The sequence below is a fragment of the Tribolium madens genome, unplaced genomic scaffold (assembly GCF_015345945.1).
Source record: "Tribolium madens isolate multiple individuals breed KSU strain unplaced genomic scaffold, Tmad_KSU_1.1 Scaffold_2;HRSCAF=44;Tcas5.2_LGX, whole genome shotgun sequence".
In the NCBI taxonomy this organism is placed as follows: Eukaryota; Metazoa; Arthropoda; class Insecta; order Coleoptera; family Tenebrionidae; genus Tribolium; species Tribolium madens.
In genome coordinates, this window is record NW_025400995.1 from 3,519,927 (window position 1) to 3,544,661 (window position 24,735).

The 24,735-nt window shown below is 33.7% G+C and overlaps 1 protein-coding gene across 1 annotated transcript in view; it reads right to left on the bottom strand.

The window, feature by feature from the left end:
* Nucleotides 1-11,080: 11,080 nt before the first annotated feature.
* LOC123006316 (homeobox protein ceh-31-like) overlaps nt 11,081-24,735 on the bottom strand; it is a 26,278-nt gene continuing 12,623 nt past the window's right edge. Inside the window, exon 3 of the mRNA XM_044400721.1 lies at nt 11,081-11,624. Coding sequence (XP_044256656.1) covers nt 11,265-11,624 — 360 coding nt within the window. The 3' untranslated portion in view covers nt 11,081-11,264. The remainder of the gene's footprint in view (nt 11,625-24,735) is intronic.

The following is a 24,735-nucleotide window of genomic DNA, read 5'->3' on the forward strand; positions in this document are numbered from 1 at the left end:
GGGAGTAAACCGTAAACTTTTGATAGGTAAGATCTCATTTGAAGATAAAAATGCGCAAAGCCATCCCTGTCGTGTTGTGTACATATGTAAATCCGCGTTTTTCGTGTAAGATATGCAACTTGATTTATCTTCGATGCAGAGCGGGGAGAAGAGCTAGGTGGCTAGGCGCCAGGACGTTGCCTTGACGACGTCGCCATCGCCTCCCACGACGCTGACGCCCGTCGAAGCCATGTCCTTACCCCCGAGGTTTCCACATTATATACCCACTACAGTTTTTCACTCTCTTCACCCTTTCGCGGTTAATTTACCAGCGGCTGTAATTGTACTCGGATTCCTCCACCAAAAATTTTCGACTCCTGCTACTAAGCGAATTTACATGGGTCATTTACTTCAACTATTATAAACGTTTACATTAAAACTTCATCGCCGTTATAGTCCCCTTACGGTATTTAGCAACACGTTTATTTAAAGATGCATTGTTATAATGAAGTTTAATTATGATAAGTTATCTGCAGTTGCTCGTTCATAAATCACAAATATAATTAAATCGTTGGTCGGCAAGGCAGAGCGCTACAGTCTCACCCTAATTATATGGTCGTACATGGAGAACAAGGGTTCCGGCCCTCAGTGGCGCACATTTCACTAAACAATCTTCGCCAACACCGAAATCACCAAATAATTAGCTCGAAATTTATACACAAACCCGGAGCCAAGTTATTTGAAACATTCATTTTTGACAAAGTTTTGATTAATTGGGTATCGTGAGAACTTGGCCCCATCTTGGCAAAAATTAAAAAATCCCTTCGCCGGCACTGGAACCCTTATATGCGCCCCATTTCGACCAATTATATTAAGCGCTGAATACAAATTGACTCTTTTCAAAAGCTAAACGGTTGGGTCTAAAGTTATCATTGTGCAGTGAAAGGTCCTGATGATTTTTATTTATATCTAGCCAATCGGGCTTTTGTGCTATCCTTATTTGTCACACCGGGTAGAGAAGCGTACTTACTATTTATGCTCTTTTAATAACCGCTCACAAGTTTATTTCGCTACTATGATACTTCATCCCCATGTTATATTATTAATTTATTACCGTAAATAACCATGCAAAGAAAAAATTACAATGCTGCAAGATTTATTATTTTTTCACAATTTATCTACGATCTATTTTTATCGTTTTATTCAATTTGCAGCAACTAAACTAATAAGATAATCCCCTGTTTAATATTACTTTTTATACAAAGGGTGCCCCATAAAATGATTAAATACATACTGTGAATCATAAAAGCGTTCTTTCTGCCCACATTTTTCACAAAGACACATTTTTCTACGACTATTATAGAATAAAAATCTTTTTGGTGGAGTTTTAATTACAGAATATAAATATTTTGTAACACTGTGCAAGAATACTCTCTCAATAGTCACAGCTAGCGTCATCTTGACGGTTGTTAAGATGTCTAAATTTTTGTCGTAGAAAAAGTTTAGTTTGGAATTCGTTTAGAATAGCATCATATTCTGAACGTGTTACAGAATATACTATTTTGTTTCGTTAATTTTTTTTTTAACATTTTGAAACAGTAGGTATATGTACTTATAAATTGTGTTACTTATGACAACTATTTTTTTTTAATCTTCCAAGGACGCAAAATTGTTTTAGATTTGAGTGACAGAGAAAAAATATTCTTAAGCAAGTTTAAATACTTTTCTTCTTCGACACTGTCAAAATTTACGGTTTTTCTCCCGTGTAAGGAAGTTTTGATAACTGTTTGGCATTTTTCAATACGAAACGTTAGATTATTTTTAACAGATTTAAAGCAAGTTTAAGCCTTATTGAGTCTAATTCGAAGAATAAAATACTTTATTCATGCTTTTTGTTTTTAAATTTTAAATTGAGTTGATACACTTTTTTGAATAAATCATATAGATTTTTAAAATTTTGCAAAGTTCTATAAGTGACAACAAGAGATTAATATTCCACTTTTTGACCCTAAACCAAAGAGTTAATAAATTAAATCAAAATTAAAATCAATGACGTTTTGGTGCACGTCTTTATAACCCCAAAACTGTGAGTTAAAAGCCGATTTCCTAACGTATCACCAAGAAACACCATCCGATCAAGTTAACCCAACGATGCAGAAAATGAGTTGGGGTGTGTGGACCTATAAAGGTGTGTAAGTTAGCTGCCACTAAAGGCCTTTTAGCAGCCGGCTTGACACCTGGGCTTGCTTTCCTCCAGAGTCGGATTAAGCATTTTTAGTGCCACTATCAAATTTTTTTCCCAATTTCTAACACTCATCTTTTTCATGGTCAAAATTAAATGCGAAATTGCGTGAATTAGGCACCAAACATGTCTAAAAGATGCAAAACCTCAAAATTTTCAAACAGAGTCTGTACCACAGGCCGGCCCTGTCTAAATCCTATTTTGAATGGAGTCACCGAGTCTATTCGACACAGGAATTCATTCTGGACGACCCAAAGCGGCTAAAGTCAGCTGTGAATGGATTTTTACACGAACTTCCTGTTTTCGATGCAATTTGTCGTTTTCAATGAGTGCATTAACAATGACCATTCAAGACCGACTTTTAAAGCTGCTATTAGGTTTAATATGGGACTTTGCCATTGTCATATTACTTGAATGGGTGTCCGTACCTGAATCCGATTACCGTAATCGTTAAACTATTTATTTTCCCCAGGTTTTTAGCCATCGATCTTATTATTGACTAACTAATCTTTTACACATCCTGCCTTTTTAAATTTCGGTTCATTGTGCCAGTGAGATGCTTAATCGACTATTAAATAACTAAGAGCCACAAATTGATACGAAAGCTAGACTTCAATATACTATCATTTGACAGTTTGATACTCAAATAATTTGTATTATCAAAAGCAGTTGATAGAGGATTGTCAAAATCGGTGGAACCTGGAAGCGAGTGGTTTCCTTTTCTCATGGTTAACAATGAATCTGGTTTTTTAATGGTATAGCGTCCAATGTTGTAATAAATAATGTAAGTAATGACCCTCCCAAATTCGATTTTAATATGATGAAGCATATAAACTGTGCCGGTTAAATCGTTGCTCCTACTGGTCTTACCGTTTTGTTATGTAAATGCTTATTAAATAATAAATTGACTTTTATACAGATGTTTTATTGTGTCGTTTTCTGGAGAGGGAGATGTGTGTTGGTTTGGTAGGATCGAGGAAAAAATAGTTGTAATTGGTGTTGGGTGATAAAAATGGTTTGATCATCAAGTCATCAAGTTTATTTTCGAAGGAAACGCTATAAAGTGTCCGCTGACAATGGTTAAATCACAAATAGTACAATAAATAAGGGGCAATAAAAGCAAACAACTTAATATTAAAACCTTCTGTATTAGGAATAAATCTTGTGTCTGGTCTGTGGTAATAAAATATACCTGGCCCATCATTTGTCATTGAGGCGAGTTATTATATCCCGGTCTGTGCTCATCCCTCCGTGTGTGTAAAAAGGTGAAGGCACATGAAGAAAAAGTCTTCGAATGTAGTTTGCATGAGTTCGTTTATTATAGCGGCTGAGTCAGCGTGTTGATTGTTGATGAAATTTCATTGAGTCGAGTTAGAAGCCGAGCTTCTGGTCTGAGATCGCGATTAATTTAACTTTTGATAGAGATAAAAGTGGTTAAAAGTGCGCAATTGGCCAACAGATCTTGATTACAGCATAATGGGGTTGGGGAGTTTTGGCAGCGACGTTCTCGATTTGCTGCGGTTTATGCCTGCTTTATTATGCATTATTGTGTTTTTCAGATCAAAGATAAGGGACAAATGCCCCCGGATTTAAAATAAATATAGTTCGGAATATCGCGACAAATTATGCCGTAGACAATTTACATTTTATCCTGACGATTTACGTCATCAATAACCATAAATTTGGTTTATCGCCACTAGTTATCCAGACTACTTTTTTGGTTGCGGTAGTTTATTTTAAATTAATTTGTTTTAGATCTCTCAAAGCACCACTGAATCGAACCTATGCTCAACTGATTTTTATCAATGATAAATTCACAACCAAAAATTTATTCCCACCAACGCCATGATTTAACTTCACACAAACGACATTTACATAACCCAAAAGCACCGAATTTCACACAAATATGCCATCTTTATCAAACACCACAAACTTATTTCATCTCTTTCCATATCTCAACCACAAACAAAAATATTAACAAAAACCCATTTACGCATTTTAAATATAATCATAGGTGTAAAAAAAATAATTCTAATAATTCCAATAAATAGGTTTAAAACCCAATAATTCGTTTCTCCCTAAAATTATTTATGCGTCTTAATTTAAAACAATGCAAGATTTGACTATACAAAGTGTCCCAAGTAATTAAACACGAGTATCAAGTCAACGTTGTTAAAAAAAAAAAACATTTACTATGAACAAAGAGAAACATTAAAGTGAACCTTTAAAGAACCAAAAATATTCTAATTTTGTTTCAAACATACGTACAATAAATAAGAGTCCATAGCGGGTTTCAAAACTATCCATGAAAGTTCGATTGTGAACGAACCATCGTATTGAAAGTTATTAATTAAACTGACACTTCATACCTCGCCGGGCGTATTAAAAATTGTGGTTCGTTCCCAACACACTCATATCACCGCCAACTATAACGTCAAATTTAAATAAACACCCGTTATATGCAAAGTAGAAAACAAAACGTCAGAAAATTGAAGAAATTTTAGTATAATATCACATAAAAAAGTGTACTTTCTGACTAGTTATTTTTATGACTATACCACATTAACACGTTTTCCATCTTTCAAAAATGATTTGTACACATTATGTATTTAATACATAATGTACATACATTTAACTGTTTTTAAATTTTGGTTATTTTTAATTTTATCACATCAATCAATTTAGTTTAAAAAAAGTTTTACAAATAGTTTAAAAATAAAAGTAATTGTTTCCACGCATTACACTACATCTTATACTGGTGCATGTCGTAAGCTTACCTCTTATGCTGTTGTTAATAAGAATACGTAAATAACAACGTATTTTATAAGTAGGTCCATAAAATACACTTATCTTGACATTTGGTCAATTTTGACATTACTTTGACAAATCCAAATTTTATATCAATTTCTAAATTTAGTAAAATTTCTGATCCAATATTAGTGTTGGAAAAAATTTTTGAAGACAACACAAGTTCTATAGTTTAAAAATCTCAGTCTGTCACATATTCAAAGCAGAGCCGGATTACCTACTTATAAGCTGTGGCCTAAGGGCGGCGTGGCAGCAAAAACAAAAGACAAAAAAATTGTAACAAGTTAAAAACAAAATTTACTTTTCGGTAAAAAGATGCATAAAATAAAAAAAAATTAGTTTCAAAAAAACAAATTATGTACAATATATTTATGTAGACGATGAGGCGTTTCTTTTACACACCTTATCCTCCTCATTGATTTCAACGTGCTTATATAATTAAATACTCTAAACATGCTTTCTAGTTTGTTTCTTGTTATGAAATCACTTCATTTCTTAATTTTATCACCAAGGTATACCAAACAATTTATTCTGCAAAATGATATTATTAGTTTTGAAAATTTTTATTTTTTATATCTGTTACGATTCGTAATGTTCGCAATGTTGAAATTAAAAAAAACGTATTTAAAATCAATAGCTGTACACGAAATCGCTCAGAATTTAGCATAAACAACTTGGGAACTTGGGACTTGTGAGTGACTTTGAATTAAAAACAAGAATAATATAAATACATAAAATATTTTTTCTCATTCAATAAAATTCTCTGATTATGAAACTACTCAATCTTATAAATAATCTTTGTTCCCAGTTTTCAGATTAACATATGTGTTATCAAATACATATACGATATATCACGAAACAAATTGTATAATTAATAATAATTAATGTTAAAACTAGTTTTTCATTTGGAGATAAATGATTTTCATGTTCATTACTGAAATCTGATGTAGTCTTTGTATTAAAAAAAAATAAGCACAACTATAGCTTATTAATCCGTACAAATTGAAAAGCTGGCAAGCTTTATCAGTGCACGAATATGTAGTAGCCTGATTAGCAACATATCAGTAATAAAATTTTTAATAAGCTGTATTGCTAAAAATGAGCTTACATAATCTCAGTATTAATGTACAACAGAGTTTAGGTTTCACAAAAAGTCATTATTCTAGTGTGCAGTTTCAAGTATCTTTTGGCAAAAAAGCTACACTTTCTAAATCGAGTTCTTTTCGAGCAAAATCGCCGATTTGAAAAGATAATTATGTACGGTCACGTGAAACGCCACTTTGAACCGAAGTCAGTGTTGTATGTTTAAAAGATTAACTTCCAAACTATGAATGGAATTATGTACTTAACAATGGTCGTCCGTGAAAATCGAGAGAAACGCGTTTACCTTTACCACTGGCGTGCCACTGGTTATTTCTCTCTTCCGTTGGAAACAATATGTGTGCGTGTGTACGTCACTGATTTTTGACAATGGAACGGTGCCACAAAGTCTGTCGTAACCACCCTCAGAAAGCTTTCATACCTGAAGCTCCATTTCCAACATCCTTATTGCCTGTCTCTCTCTAGCCGATCCATATCGTCTATCTTTCTGCCTCTGCAGTTATTTACATATTTTATGGACAAATAGTCCCGTGAAGGTATTTTCGTGTTATAAACTATATCCGGTTAATTGTATTTCTCGCACCTGTGAATTCTGTGTCTGGGTCTTCTTTGCCCTGTAATTATAGCCATGAATTCACGAATTTCTCCTAATGTCTAAAGCAAATAAAAAAGATTCTTAGACGGTCAGTTTATAGAAAGAACCGACACATCATTAAGGCAACGTATTTCGATTTAATTTAATGTGTTAACGAGTTTAATAACCTCAAGTTTATGTTTGCACTATAAAAGATTTGAAATTTCGACATCGTGCACTACCCTCGTTTTGTTTTACACCCCTAAGCTTCCTTCCTTAAATAAATATTTTTATAGAAAGAAATATCGATTCAATTTATCATGTAAATTGGCTGAAAGTCATCTCATTTGTATCTCTGTCGTCTCGTTATACGATTATTTCAGATTCAAAACGACAAGCTTAAACCTCGCTACTTAGCTATTTACCAGTACTTAAAAAAACACGTGTAGGAGGCCGAAGTTTTTATTTATGGAATGTTGTAATTAACTATTGTCTCAGTTTTACGATGTTTTTATTTATTTTTTCAGCGCCAAGTCTGTAAAACTTATTCATCCGTATATAAATGTCAGAGGGATAATTTACACAATTAATGAATTATTACATAAATCACAACGCAGGTAATTAAAAATAATTAATAGCATCCAATATAATTTCATTCACCTTGTTGTATAAAATGTTATTCGCTGTAGAGCAATTTACGACGTCGTTTAAGCCAAATAGCAAAATTCGGTTTATGTGCAAATTTTGATTCGGTTAAGCATTTTTCTGTAATTTATTACAAGGGGTTGTAATTTCTTTAGGTTCAATCATCACTTTTAATGCTCCATAAAATGTATACGACACACTTTAAAAAGTAATAAAAGAGAATTAATATTCAAAATCTGTGGGTTGGTGGTTAATTTATCGTATAGGTGAGTTTCTTGTAAACATAATAATAAATATAAGAAATCCGGCTGTGTAACCGTTTAAATGGAAAAATTTAAATAACGCTGCAAATCTCGATGATTACCAACAGATGTGATGGTTGAAAATGCCAAAAAATATCACCTCATTTGGTAGGGAGATGGTCGGGATTTAGGGTCTTCTCGATATATTGCCCGCTTTAGTAGTGCCCCAGCTTTTAGATCCAATTATGCGATAAATAGAGATTTTTTTCGGTAAATAGAATCTCTCAAATATAAATCAAAAGCTTTTTTCGAAATTTATCGACGAGAATCAATGACCGGAACAGGAATTGAAGAATAATTTAGCAAATCCGAAGAGGAATGTTACAAATGGGGTTGAAAGGACAGCGGTCAGCGATAAGACAATCGAACGACCGGAGGTGAAAGCGTAACAAACGTCGATTTTGTTACCCCAATCCACCCTTGTTGCACATAATCTGGACTAAATTGAATCAAAAGCATTTAATACTGAGAGCAAGATTCCAACAGCGTTATACCACCGGTTAATACCGTCATATTACCCTTCCGCCCTTATATACAAATTCAATTCCGAAACGTTTCAACGCGCGACCTAACTTTATACTATCTCCAGCATAATTAAAATTAAATTACAACACCCGACTGAACAAAAATTACGTTTTGGGTGTACCCCAAGCCTACGTCTAGAACCCTCTTCTATTTTATCCTATTTTGCGGAAATTGACAAATAAATGAAAGCGTCTCGCAGCCCATCAATCCTTCAATTAAATCCATCCACACTTCAAAATCAATACCAAACAAAATTCCATTATTTTAATTAGAAAGACCCTGCAAACATGTTTATCAACGATTCAGGCTCGAATTGTAAAAACTTGAAAAGTTTTAATTAAACAAGAAATCGCGACACGATTGAAAATTAATTAATCGACTGCCTCGTCTCAGATTTTCAATTTGGTAAAAGCGTAAAAATTAAATAAATCAACGGTCACTTCACTTCAGGGTATAAAATCAAATATCAACCATTTCCTTACATTGTACACAATCTGTATTCAGGTTTTATGACAGCATAACCAATCGACTCCTTCAAAATCTATAAAACAATTTTAGAATTTATTGAGCAGACTGTAAAATGTCGCCAAATATTGTTTTAAAGTTTTTTCAACTGAGAAAGAATAAAACACGATCACTGGCACAGACCCAATAATCTCGATTAAAATTCAATTTTTATTAATAATTTCAAACATTGTTGACATATCAGGAAAATATAAAAATCTAAATTTCCATTCTCCAACTTTGTAAAATTTAATTAAACCCCAGAAATTTTAAACATAGAGTTTAAACTGCCATCTATCACGCGGAGGCAAAACTGTTTTCAGTAAGAGAAATCTGTAACATCATTCAACAAGCAACTGTAAGAGGACACCAACTATATTAAAAGCTACAAAAATTGTTACAACCAATTGTTGCTTAATTTAAAACTTGAGTTTTTAATTATCATTAAGTTAATGAAAAAACAGAAACGATAAACTTTTCGAATAATAAATACTAAAAAACACAAATAATATGGAGATACCTAAATTAACTTTAACTATTAAACAAACAGTGGCGCAGCCAGAGATAGAGTTTAGGGGAGGTTTACCTTAATCTCTCACATTTTCTTTTATGTTTATTTTTCAAACTACAAAATTTCATAACAAGTGAAACGACTTAATAGTCAAACATTACTTTATTAAACTTAAACTGTTTTTTTTTTTTAATAACAGGTGTTTTTTTTAATTAAGCTTTAAAGCTATCCTAAAAGTTTTATTGTGAACAAACCATTGTATTGAAAGTTATTAATTAATATGACATTTAATACCTCGCCGGGCGTATTAATAATTGTGATCCGTTTACAACACATTCATCACCGTGAAAAAAACATGTCATACGTATAGTTTAAAACATTAACCATTGTCAAAACACTTTAGCCGTAATTTACAAAATAATAAAAAGTTTTTATTTATTTCTATAATTTTTATTATTCACTTCATCATGCTACTTTTACTTTATATTTCATTTTACTTACCTTTTATTTACATATATCTATTTTACTAGTACACTTATGTACATGTTTTAAAGCCCTGGTGCTCTTATCTTTTACATTTATTTGAATTATAAATACGGATAATTAATAAAAAACATTTTTTTTACAAAACTTACCTTTTTTATATTTCTTTTACCTTACGTTTTGTTTACTTATACACTTTTTTTTAACTTATTACTCTTTTGTAGATACTTGTTTTAAAGTTTGCTCTCTTATACGCCCGCCATCTTTTAGTGCTTATTTACGTTAGTTTTATGCGCTTTGCGTTCTTATTTGCTCTTATGCTCTTTCTTTTATTATGCCTATTAGAACATGTGCACATGTTTTAAAGTTCGCGCTCTTATGCGCCCGCCATATATTATTGCTAATTTGAATTTGAATTAGTGAAAAATTGTTGACTTAAGCGGGGTGCGAACCCCGGACCTACCTGCGCTACAAGCACCACGCTGCCCGACAGTCTTAATGTTTTTAATTCAATATATTCATACAGACTTACACAAAAAAAAATTAATTTATTTCTTGCGTTTTTCCAATTTTTTTGTATTTTTCTATGTCTCTTAAACCCCCAAAAGTGCAAATGGTTCAAGTTTGAAGTTTTTAATTTTTTCGATTTTTGTCGAAATTTTAGGCGATTTTCGGTAGTCGAGGCGGTTTATTGCTAATAACTTCGGAATTATTGAAACTAGTCCTATTTGTTTGGTACCGTTGGAAAGCTAATTTAATTTTTTATCATATACATATATAAAGAAGATAATTGTTTTACGTTAGAGAGTTATCGAGAAAATTGCCGATAAAGTCAAATTTAACTATAACTTCTAAATGATAAAGAATTTTGCAGTTTAGTAATCGATTTCTCAGAATATTTTACATATGTAACACGCCGAAATTTATAAAATAAAAAAAGTAAAAATTTGTGTATCTTCTGAAGTTATGACAAAATTTAATTTGGTGGTTTGGCTTGTTAGTTTTTAAAATTGGAATAGATTTTTATGAAAGTGTAATTATTTAGATGGATTTAGCATAAATGTGAATAGGGGTACCCAGCCTGATAATCTTTGAAGCGGAAGAAGTAGGGCCTGTCCATCTAAAATATTGTTCGTTGGAAATAATCTCCCTACTGATATTCTAAGCTCGACTTTATTAATTTCCGGCCGCCGTATAAATGCGGATGCATTTCATGATCTGTTCGGTGTATGAATCAATCGCTGATCAAAATCAAAAATGAATTGAATTGGATTCGCTATTGTGTTTGGCTGTGCGAGTGTAGATGGCGCTAGGAGTTTGAGGATAATTAATAATGAAGTTAATAGAGTGGAGTGGTAAGAGGAGGGTTGGTTTAAGTGAGCAATAAATTATATTGAAACGATCTGTTTATTCAATGATGATATTACATGAAATGGATCATTACAAACATAGTGGTATTTACATACAAAATATGAAGTTTACCAATACATCTAAATCAGTTATGAAAAATATTCTTCTAATATATGTATGTGCAACTAACGGAATTGTACTCTTCGTGTTACAAATTTGTCACTAAAAGACATCCCGTCTTTAGGATTTGTCTTTAATATTAAAGGATAAGTTCAAAAGAACATCTTTGGTAGAGTCCATCTGGGACTGGAAGTGGGGGTCGGGAGACAACGGGTTTGTGCGCGTATTTTGCAAAATATCTTTGAAAGATTTCGCTTGGAGCGGCGGCTCCGCCGACGCCACCGAACTCTTCGAGTCGCTTTCGATGCTCGAGTTGGAGCTTTGACTGACGTGCTTCGAGTACGTCCTCAACTTGACGTCGTCGGACGACTTGGATCCGTCCTTCGGGATCGTGTGATTCTTATGCTCTGCCGCCTCCGCATTCGAAATGTTGTCTATCTTCTTCCACTTGGTCCGCCGATTTTGGAACCAGATCTTCACCTGCAACAAAACAGATGCGCATGAATATTGAAATCAATAGGTAAACGCCGCCGGTAATACATGTAATGCATAAACGGGCTACAGTGCAAGGGGTTGCGATGATGCGCTATTGATCAATTACAACCCCACCGCTTTAATACCCTCATCGCGCTAATTATTATCCAAACTCATTATATACACTTCGTGCCAGCTCCATAATTGCTCCACACAAATCATTCATTTTTATGCGCAATTTGCACGACTCGGACGCACTTTTTCCCTGAGCGAGTGTTCGGGTAACCGGTTAATCGGACGATTCATCAAGCTAATTGTCTCATTGTTATTTTATTGAAATCGTTTCTGTTTTACTATTTGCGGGTTGGTGCTGCATTTGTGCGAATTAATTTGGCTCACCACTGGAGGTATGCAGCTGTGCTAATTACCGTTTAATGTTTAATGGAAAGCAATTAGTAAATTAAATGGAACTTACCCTTCCACGATGACTAGTTCTTATCCAAACAAGTTAATAGCCTGATTATGTTGTGCCAGTTAATTGATATGGAAAGTATGCAGAAAGGAAGTTTAATGAATTAAATTATTAATTAAAGAAGTTGGGCGTTAAAATTTCTTGTCGGCGATTATTTCCATGAACGATATAAAAATTTAAACTGGTATTTAATAATGAATTAGTTGCCTCTATTAAATTAAGCCGTCGAGCGTTGAGGGTTTAAAACATCCAGACGGGACTCGCTGGAATATCATCTGTCAAGCACGACGATAAATACTCTTGATAAAACAATGCAGAAAAAAGCAAACGTTATCACATCATAATTGTTGTTAATCTGCGCTCGAAACGATTTCAAGAGAGAATAAATAATTCGCAACTGTTCCACTGAACATTAATTAGAGCTTTTATATTCTCTCGTACTGACAATATCCGCGATACTAGCAAGTCGTTGCTGGGATATAATTTTGACATAAATGGGGTGCAGAATAGCACAGCCAAGTAGAAGCTTCGGCTTAGCGTTGCCATGGACACGACTTACCGCTTCTTATTATAAGAACCGTCTCTAGGAACAAATCTATTCAAAAGTAACAATTACTTTCAACTAATTAAAGACCAAGTCGGCTTTAGAAAGATCATCGCCAACAAAAAACAATCCCAACCCTTCCGACGCAAAAAATACCACCACACATCGACATCATAAACACATAATTTATGTTGCAATGGAAGGATTAACTTAACTAGCATCAAATGCGAGTTGTTTCTATTTTTGTGCTCGGTTTTGAAGTACATACCTGCATAATTAACGCCATAATTAAGCGTGAAAATTGAAATAGTCATGTAAATAGTGTAAATTAGTGTCTCCCCTCGACTGAAATCCTAGAGATAGTAAGACAAAAGCGGAACAAGCGGTCAATTTATCATCACGAAAACAAACCTGTGCCACAAAATAGATAATTTTATAACCTTATTTCCGTCCCATCACTTGTTTATTTAAAAGTTTCATCAAAAAACTAATTGACTGGATCAATGTTTAAACTGAATTTTATTCCCCAGCTCGCCGTAAAATTAAGCAATGGATTTGCTGTCACTACCAATTAATAATCAAAAATGACCTCTTCACATTTATACGGGAAATCCACCCTCGATATACGAGCTTTTTGTATGTTATGAGTTCGTCGGTCATTTTCAATGGAAATACGAACTAAATGCCTCATAAAGGCACACAGTTTAAAAGGAAAATGCCCTAATGCAATAATTGAACTGCTTGCAACAATATCAAGCTTCTGTAATCGATCAATCGTTATAATCGGTTATACCAGTTCCTAGAGATCTATTTAAAAATCAGAGTGCGGTAATGAGCTTTTGGTTCATTTCACCTATTTAATTAAAACGACTTGGAATAGAATGAATGAAGGAAGACAATGACAATATTGATCTGGCGGCAAAGCTTCCGTAGCTAATAGCCGATTGGTGGCGTCAAAATTCGAACAATTGTGATGTATGTATTTTGGTTCAGAAAATGAAGTGTCGATGTGTGTCTCAATGTGTGTGTATCTAAAAATACAGTTCGGGTAATTTGTGGTTTTCGGCAGCAAACCATGCATGTTATTAATTGGAGCACAAAGGCAACGAAATAATTTAATAGTTCGCATTTGTCAGTGCGTCCTGCATGATGGCAGAGCGCCACTGGGCTTTAGCACCCCAATCCCTGAGCGGATATATCACTCAATTACGAGCGTGTTTATCGAGCTGCTTCCCCCACCCCTCGCCCCTCCACAGTTCATTGCTCAGCGCGTACTCTAATGACCGTCATTTACATCTAATAACAGCCAGCCATGCCACTTATGCTAAGTTTCTTCGGATCTTATGTACGCGGTACAGACATTATCACTTTTAATTATCGCGCAGTCTGAACCCGGCTTTGGCTTATTAGCCCACTGACAAACGATATGATTTAAAAGCGAACGCTTACTTTTAAACAATGTTAATGACACTTAGTTCGTTTGCCAAAACAAATCTCCTAAAATAATGTCGTAAATTATTGTAACATAATAGCGGGACGTGCTCCATCATGGCGGTTTTATTTATACATGAGAAACTAGCACGGCCATTAAATTCATATAAATTTATGTATTTACGCAATATTAGATGAAATTGTTGGCGAAAAGCTCACCGAAGCTCACGATAACTCCTTTAATTTATTAGATAATCGACACGACACGTGGAAGACGTTTAAAGTCTCAGATTAAATGCGATTTAAAATCACTTACACGGTATAAAGGCAGAACAGAACTTTTAATGTGATTGATTAAATTATAAGTCTTAAAACCGTTAAATAAAAAGGAAAAGAAGTCTCTTCAAACTCAGCGACGCGCCGTCTTCGGATCTTCGTTCCATTTAATTAAATTCAGGACTTATTTGGAGAAGTCATTGTGTTACGTTTTATACCTTAGTTAATTTGTTCACACTTGAGTTTCAGCATCGACCCCAGATCTGTTCTTTCTTGAAACTATTAGCATATATGAAAGTTTACGAGCTAGCTGATTTACTGCGCTCAAATGCATGGATCTTTTTGCTGTAAAGTTAGTTAGAGGTGCGGTTAATTGCTTCTATTTTAACACTCTACAAATTATCTCTGAGAAATGAACAGTTAGCTAGTTCTACAATGTTGCAAACTTCGGAAGACACTTTTTCGATCTGTTGACGAGCTAATGGTTAAACGACCTGAGTTCAAGAACTTTGCAATCACATATTATATTTCCGTGAGAATTGCAACGGTAGTGATCCCTGCTAAAATGCTAAACAACTCAAAAGTTCTAGGAAGAAATATTTCACATAACGCAATCATGCGACTTCAATAAAGTTTTGACATTTGCAGCTATTTACTTTTATAATCAGTGGTTGTTAATTAAATTTAATTACATTTAAAAAACATTTGTGTTTTATTGGACATTTGTTATTGGCAAACACAAATAAGCTCATTTGTAATAATCCTGCAGTAAAACATTATTTTTAACCGCTATGTCGATTATTGATTTATAGTTGCAATTCCTTTTAGGGTTGATTAAAAGGGAGAAGGGTGGCAAAAATATTGTGAATTCTTAATCTTGCAGTAACTGTTATGTAAACTAGAGCTAGGAACGTTTTGTTATTCAACCCTCATCAAGATTTGTCTTTGACTCCCCTGCCTGGCAACACTTCACAGTTTGTAAATGAATATAGAACAATCTAAAATTGGTTGGCAATAACATTTATGAGAAAGACGTGATCGAAGAAGCATTAGATATATCTTTCCACAAAGTCTAAATAATTGAAGTAGATTTATGTAAAATGACGCGACCGCAATTGTGCACCGAACCATTAACAGATTTTAAATAAGCAAAGAAATGCATTTGTAGCCCCATAGGCGAATGCATGCTGTTATGGAATTGATTAACGAGAGAAAATGAAGGTAGAATTTATTGATGGTCCATACACATGTCAAACGTGACCAGGTCATATTAACTGTTAAATAAACAGCATACTTTTTAATCTCCAATTAAACGAACAAACAATACGCTTTTTGAGAGCAGCTCTATCTGAAGCCAGGAAATTTCAGATACCTAAACTCATTATTCAGTTAAATACTGGAATTTAGCCTTCAACCCCCGGCGGCGGTAACAAATTTCATCATTTTTGGAGAGGGATTTCAGTGGAAGCTTAAAGCCTGTTTCACAGCTGTCAAAGATGTTAGTGATCGTTTGGGCTAAGTTTGTCCAGTTTGAGGATCTCTGGAGCGAAGTATCTCATCTGTTTCTGATGTCTGCTGTCTGTTTTGTTGATGGGATGAGGTAACAAAAGTTGGCTTCCTTTAGACAGTAGCTCGAAGTATTTGTCGAGTCGATTAATTTCGAGAACGAGATATATGAGAGGGTATAGAGTGTACTATCGTACTCCGCCCCGGTATATAATCTTTTATTGAAGGAACGGAGGTCTGGAAGTAGTTTGCTATTCTATGCCGTAGAGCGTTTAGCTTGGCTGTTCGCATCTAATTTAAGGCAATTACGTTCTCTTGAATCATTAAAATTGGACAATTTGTTTTGTGGATACTTTGACGTAAAATGAGAATAGAGAGGAGAGAACAGTGGCTAATAAAAAATCGATGAAATATGGTGAAACAGTTAGGGTATGATGGTACGAGCAAAATCCGAATGTCTGGATGGGGGAGTTCCAATTGAAAGCATTAAAAGTTGATGTAATTGCTGCGATTGAGTTGAGTAAATAGTCCATTATCTCCGGACTGTTTCGACTAGATTGCGTTACCTAATCGTTCTAGGTATCTACTTGATAAAGGCGTGTTTTGTGAAATTGAGCCAGAGTGGAATGATTTTGCAGAAAGAGCGACATGCATGAGAATCAGGTGAAACGAAGCGATGATCAGGCCTCAAACGCCGCTCAAACGGTTCTAGTGGCCATTTCCAGTTGGAACGCTAATCGATGTGTTCGGTAATACATTGCCACCCCCGGCCTCTTCCACCCCGTTAACCGTCTATCGGCGAACTCAATTGAAATGCCGATATGATACCAACACACCTACGTCCTCTAATTACCATAACGATTATTTCGCTTTTTCCCCCATTGTCGTATTAAAACGTCGGAAAGAAATTGCGAAATTGCAATAACGCCGTTGATGAGTGGGTCGATTAAAATGAATCATAAAGCGATATTCGGGAGCAGGAGATTCTCACAGCACTCAGTTAAAACGGGCTAAATTGTAGATTAATTAAATCTTGAACGGTGGTGGCAAAAGCGCGAGCTTTCCACGAGGGTGGGGGGTGGAGGTGGCTGTCGCGTTCCGCTATTCTGCGATGATGATACAGACATAGCTTACTAAGTGGTCTGTTAGTATTGTGTCAACGCAGTTACTCGTTTGGCCGCCAGAGTGCACGATTTATCGCTCAATAAATTACACTGACGATCCTTGTTTCACCCACAGGATCATATACATCCTTCTCACTGGGCGGCGCCTTTCCACTCCACCGATATACAAATCATTGTCGTTACTCTCTCACACGCCGTTACATTGTCGCCAACTTCTGCTATAATCACTCTGATGGATTATTATTTATTAGACGTAATTGCCACCGAAACAGTCTCCGTCTCCATAGACGATTATCTCATCGTTCCCTTTAAATTTACACAAAAGCTTCAAGAAAAAAGATTTAAATTTCCCGCCGATGATATCAATTAACGGACCAATTAAAAGTCCATTAAAATAAATTGTCGATAGCATTAAGAAGCCATCATCATAAAATAGTAATAGTCTTGTTCACAATAGCTGTTAAATGCGAGATGGGTTCGATTGATTCATTTCATTTCGTATAGAGAAAGTTTAATCGGCGTGATTTGATTTGATTGTTTGCTTTAACATTAGATAGGAATATTTGTGATTATAATGGGATCTACAGTAGAGTATAATAAATAAGTGGTGCGGTGACAGATGCTTATGAACCACACGGTATAGTGCAATTTAGAGAGGTTGCTTTGCTTGCTCGTCGACAAGTGCTATTAAATGTATACTTGTGACGAATTATGAATCGATTTTGTGTAAAATATTAAAGATTTATTGAGATTAAATAAAGTATGGTTCGTTTGCATGCTGACATTAATCATGAAATGTAAATGCGGTATAACATTAGCAAATAATTGAAATAACAATTATAACATCGAGTCTGCGGATGACGGGGTTTGGAGAACTGTGCAAATGGCCCGCGAAAATAAATAAATTAAATAGATAGTTTGCCTTTGTTGAAGCTTGTTATTTGTTGACTGTGGGTGTATTGAAAACGTGGGATGGAAGGGTTGTTTATCGGTAAACGATTTTCAAATGGCAAGCAATGAAATAAACAAGGGAATATAATTATGCGTATATTGAAATCATAAATACTGATATTAACACAAAGTAAATAGTGAACGGTAAATTTATTGTAAATTTATTGTTCAATTGATTAAACATTTGTACGTAGCATTAATCAAAATGACAAAATGTTGAATAAATTTCCCACAGTCTGATAACATTTTATAACCACTTTCTAATTAAATATTTACGATAATGGTACAACAAACACAAACCCCGAATGCAAAATGAATAATTGAATTCGTTTTGAAAGACCAGATATGCAATTATGCAGAGTCAATTAAATAACTTTCGTCAGAAATTTTCTAAAGGTCACATCTGGCTTGTTTTGTTAATTTATCCGAGCTTTAAACCCCATTCAGAGAAAAAATTTAAGGCGCCATTACGGAAGCAACAAACCACCGAACAATTTAATAAAAACTTTACATCGCCATTATTTCCATAACAATAATAAAAACTCACCATTCAAGTGTCAAGCTTTTTTTATATGAAACTTCTCTTTTCTTCACTTGTGGCTCTTTCCGGCTACTTATTTCCAAGAGGAAGGGTGAAAATAAAGAAAAACCGTAATTTTCCCTGAATGTAAATATCTTTTTTTCTCTCCAACGTGCTCTAATGTAAGGCTCAAATTCGTTAAATCTCCTTCGGATTTTTGTCGTTTCGATTTAGGGAGAATTTGATTTAGTTATACAAATTTAATTGAAATGCCGACTTTCATCCACCGTACCGTTAAATTTTCCGTAGGAATTTAATCATCAAATAGATATACATAACAGAAATACAATTGTCTCGTGATGTTAATGATTTTCAAAACAAATGATTTTTACCACTATCCAATCGTACGTAAATTAAAGTTAAATAAACAAATATAAAATACTCTGTTGATGATTTAATTAACTGCTTTTAACAGCTCACTGAGTTTAATGTATGCAATAAAAATAAAATACCGGCACAAAAAATACACGTTTTGTCTTATTTTTACTAAATCAACATAACACAGCACAATCTCTTATTTTATAATAAAACCTTTAGATTTTACTTTACATCAACTGATTTGCTGCGTGTTATGTTTATCCTGTTATACACGTTCTGTTTCCTCATTTCCTAACGAACAATTTCAAAACAATAATTATTACAACAAGCACAAAGCATACATCTCCTCTTTTCAAACATTGCCAATTAAGTTACACTTATCGATCTTTTATGAAACAAATTACCAAGAGAGGTTAGCAATTCATCTTGTGTTGTTAAGTTTTATCAAGTGAAACAAAGTTTCTCTTCTGTTTAATTATTGTAAATTAAAATTGGAACGAACATTCAGACGAAGATTAATCTGTCTAATCGTATAATTCAATAACTTCGAATAGGATCAAATGGAATGGGCCTTCAAGAGGGAAATATCACATCAAGCGGGGGCTTCTCTTGTTTGCAACGTGTTTACGACGCGGAAGAGAACATACCGAAATAGTTCCCGATCTAATCGAATCTGTAAATTTTCATAATTACGTGAAAATGTGCGTTTTAATTTTTGCCCCGTGTGGGAGTAATGAAGCTTTTGGCCAAAGCAAGTCTAACTAGCTGTTTCAAAGGGGCATTTAACCGACGTTGTTTCCCTTACGGTTTCAGTAATCCCCGATGGTGAGCCTCGAAATTCGGTTATACTATAATAATATAGTAAATTTATGTTCAAAGATGCTTTGTAATGCGAGATAATCCGCTAAAATCTCGTGCTAATAGAGTTTCGTGTAAAAATTGCAACTGCCTTTGTGTGATTTTTGGTAGTAATAAAGGTTTGAGTCGGCGCATCGATTGGTTAAGGAAAATATTGGATCGGGCATCCGATAAGACGAATAATTTAGAACGTTCAGATAAAAGCCTGAAATAATTTGGCATTTAGTGGGTTGCATGAAAGCACGAAGCGCTGTAGCTTTCAGGTTATTTTAAAGCGGAATTTTTACAAGCATATAACTCGAGTTCATCGTAAAATTAATCCGGATACACAGGGGTTTTAAATAAGTGACGGGGCAAAATTTCAAGGGGTCGAGCAACAGTGGAACAGCAGCTCGTTTGATATCGACAACAAATCAAATGTCAGTCCTCCGAGCCTCCAACTAACGATCAATACTCATTGTAATACCCACTAAAGCGTTCTGCTAATTGTACTGCACACATATCTATTCATATTCATTATTCTACAGCATCCAAAACTAGCCACCAATTATTACCCCCAGCCATTAGCCCAAAATTAAATCCTCAACAATCAAAAACTCGCTCACATTTCCCCATTCAACACGACAAATGCTTACACAAGACAATAAAACAAGCATAAACACTATCATTTCGAAACAGTACGTCATTCCCATTAACTCAAATTAAGAGATTACGACTTAAAATTGCAGTTTATTGACTGTTCCTGCTACAGTAACTCGACGCGACGAGATTACAGAAATATAATATCTCGACTGATGACAATACAATTATAAATGCAAAAGTGCAACAATTAGAATACATCTATTAACTCAAATATTGAGCAATTTCCTTCCTCCAGGCAACGTAAGAAGAGAAAAAAGTCGTAAAACTTGTACACTTGTTGCTGCCGTATCTAGTAGTAACTAAATGAAAAAGTTCCACAGGAGCAAGGACAAACTTTTGATAGTCATTACCCAAATTGATATCAAAAGTACTTTGTCTTTGATGTTTTAATATAATGGGGCAATTGTGGGTTGAAAGAACAATTCCGACAAGCTGTTTTAGAGTTAGAGGGAGCTACTAAATAGAGAATAATTATTTTTGATAACGAAAATGGGGTAATAGTGTATGAAGTGTCCCAGGGGATGAAACACGTAAAGAAAATTCGTTAATTACAGGATTGGATGTGGAGTGATATTGACGTTAATTTATCATCGGCACAATCCTGTAATCGATGAATACGAAATGAATCACGAGTAAACGAGCCAAGTCGATCCTTCTGAGCGTGGAACAGCTGCCGTAAATCACATAGGTGAAGGATGTTAGTAGATGGCCAACCAAAATAAGGCAGGATATTCGAATTTCAAACGATTAACACCGACCCGACCGGAAACAACTAATTACGTTTGACGTGAACCACTCAACTAACGCTGAAGACGTGTGCCCACTGTTTATAGTTCTGTACCATTTAAACAGGCAAACACCGCGACTAAAATATCACTTACTTGCTCACAAATCACAAAGATGTTCGATATTATTGCCGATACAGAAATACACTTGACCTGTCAAAATAAACAGTGCACGGTATTTACATCGTTCTTCAAATCTCCTTTGACGGATGTTCAAACGGTTTGCGCACTCATTTATTAACCCAATCGCTTAATCAAAAGGTTTCGGGTGCCGTAACACCCACGTAAGCAAAACCACACTTTCATACTTCAAAAAGAATTGGCGCAAAATAAGTCACCTCTTCGAGCTTATTTCTTTCTCTCTAATTGAGAAACAACCGAATCCTTCAACTTAAATTTCACTCTTAAGCATATTGTAGTTTGGAATTCTGTCGAGGTGAAACAAATTGTTATACCTTTGAAGTAAATTCGGTTTGTGTCAAAGGCGTGTTTTCGCATGCTCTATTGTCTTTACAATAATTATTCCTTCAACCCATTGTCCTTACATCGAGGCAAATAAATACTACTAAGACACATCTACACCTTCAAACTTTACCTGCTTCAATTAATTATTACTAATTTAAACAGAAAACTCACAACTCTCAAAAAATACAATTCTTGAAATGTCATATTCCAAGTTTCGCAAAAAGAGATCTTAGTTTAATCAATACAAACATATTCTACGTAGAATAAAAATATGAGACACTTCATTTTTTTCAAGCAATTTTAGAATAAATCAAAAAATAGATTTTTGCACGTGGGAGCTCGATCGTTTCCTATAATTATAACTAAGGCTCGGATTATATGCAAAATGCATATTTGTTATTAAGAGGTATATCAACAAAATTGTAAGTTTTCTATGCATATCTAATGTTTTTTGATTAAAATAAGCCAATTAAACAATGCATATTTTGGCAACTTCGTGCATATTTTAGGAAATAATGCATATTTGTGCATATTTTCTTTAAATTACAAATTTCCGATTAAAAATTTCAGTTCAAGTTAAAAATTGGCCAGTTTAAGAAAAATGATCTGATTATAAAATATGTTAAAGAGAAAATAACCAGTAATTCGTAAGCCAGACTCAAAGAATTAGTATCCTGCTGAGTGATTACTTTTTAAATTCATTTTATACAGGGTGAATATGGTTAATTATTTGCCTCTGGAAAATAATAATTAATATAAAACAAAGTAAAAAATCTGATCGTATTTTCAAAACGAAATTTTGTTTTGTTTTGAGTTATGCAATTTTTTTGTCAAAATTGTATTTTATGTAATTTTTTTTTTAATTAATAAAAAGTAGATAGTCTCTAACATAGTTGTTTTTAGGAAAGTATACAAAATATTTTTTTAGTGGGTTGCCACTTAAAAAAATAAAATTTTTGTAGAACTGAAAAACAAAAAATTTGAAAAATTTTATTCTTGATAAAACATTTAATTCATCAATTACTTTAAAAAAATAAATAGTTTAAGCAAAAAATGTTTTGTTCCATACTTTGTATTCACCTTATATAAAAAGCAGCATAGCAGGAATAAATCCTGCTATGTGGATAAGTAGTTGCCTGCAAATAAATTTTAGCAAAATTGTTTAAAGTGATGTAATAGTAACTTTATTTTGACGGTAACATGTGATCTGAAAAGTACAGATTTCTTAGAAAGGCTTAATTACTGGGTTATTAAAATGGCTTGTCTGAGGCAAAACCAATTTATTTATTTTCTTTCGTTCATCGTGTGCAGTTCAAGATGCCGAAAATACAAAGTTTAGTGTACTCGAGAATAAAAATTTATTCCAACTTTGATTTTTTATTGTTAAAAGTTTTGCATATCGATGCATATTTGGCATATATTCGAGCATATTTCATAATATTTTGTGCTCTTTTGTTATAAAGAGTTCTAAACTAGAAGTGAACGTTTAATTCTATTTCTGTAGATTTTAATTATTATTATTTATTTACAATACAAAGGATGACTTTTTTTTATCTAAAAAACCTTAAGACCCATTTTGACTTCCGCTTTAAATTTAAACCATGAAATAATAAAAAATTACAAAAAAATATTCTCTACAACCGTTTTGTAAAACATAACAAATAAAACTAGAACGTAAATTACTAAAAACGTTGTGTAATCAAATAATTTAATGATTCTAAAATATCAAAATTGTGTGCAAATTAAACATTGTTAAAAATGTGGTGTATAAAATTCTCGTTTAGAGGACAAAAGCATAAAAATTTATTTTGAAGAGTAAAAATACTTCATGTATTGTGAGCTTTCGTTATTGCCAGTCAAAAGCGTTTAGCAAATCAGAGAAAGTAATAAAAGAAAAAAGCCTCTGTGGTGTTATTGTACAATTAACAATGTTAATAATATTCACATTTGATAAAATTTTAAAATAAAAAATAAAATTTTAGGCGCAAAAATTTGCTAAACATTCAGTCAAAGACAAACGACTTTTGTCTTCTTTCGCTCACGCAGTATACGTAAGCATAAGCCAAAAAATGCAATTAATTTGTAATACGATTGGAGAAATTCCGTGCTATCACATCAAAGAGCAAGCATTATTTCTCGCTCTGTATTACCGAGTGAATGAACACAATCTGATGTTGATGACAGAATAAGAAGATGCAAAATAACATTTCATGCAATTCTCGCTACATTGGATTCAATGCAAGAAGTTTACAAGTGACGTTAATAAAAAACAAATAAATCATTTATTGAGTAAAAAAGAGGGTGCTAGAATTTGGTGCATGAAGCTAATCTCGGTGTCCTTAACTGTTTGTAAATGCTCAAAGTTTCCCTTACATGTTAATACACCGAATTCGTGAACAACATCAACACCCTTAAGTGGCCTATAAACTTTATCACTAGGAGGGTGACAATCTGACAATGAAACTACTATAAGGGCCCCTTCAGCACACAGCACTTTTTAAGGTAAAACACAACAATTTTCAAGGGTAAATAAAAAGCAGTGGGGCCCTTCAGCACACAGCACTTTTTATGGAAAAACACCCCGATTTTCAGTGGTAAACAGAAAAGCAGAAAAAATCGTGAAAACACCCCCGTTTTTAAGGTATATTTTAAAATTAACATTTTTAAGGAAAACACCCCCGATTGTCAATGGTAAATAGAAAAGCAGAAAAAATCGCAAAAACACTCCGATTTTCAAGGGTAAACATCCCCGATTTGAATTAACATTTTTTCAAAGACTTTAACCTGTTATAGTAATAATAGAGGATTAGGATAATTATAGAACTACTTATGTCAAAAGTAGATAAAATTTATTTAAAAGAATCATATGAGTTGGTGCATACCCAAACGGTATACACTTCAGAAAAATTCTACAAATCATTTGACGACCGGGAAAGTTTCCAACTCGTTCTTGAAGAATAAAAAACGCGATTATAAGAATCACAAACGATTAATTAGTTTTATTATTTGATCGATAAGACCACATTTAAATCCAAAAACTGTCAAGTCAAATTTATCAGATTTAACTAATGTATTCGAAATATCATCAAATTCGTAAAACATTTTATAAAATTTCTATATCTGAATGCTCTGTTTATATTTGGAGGTATTCCAGCAAATAATTCT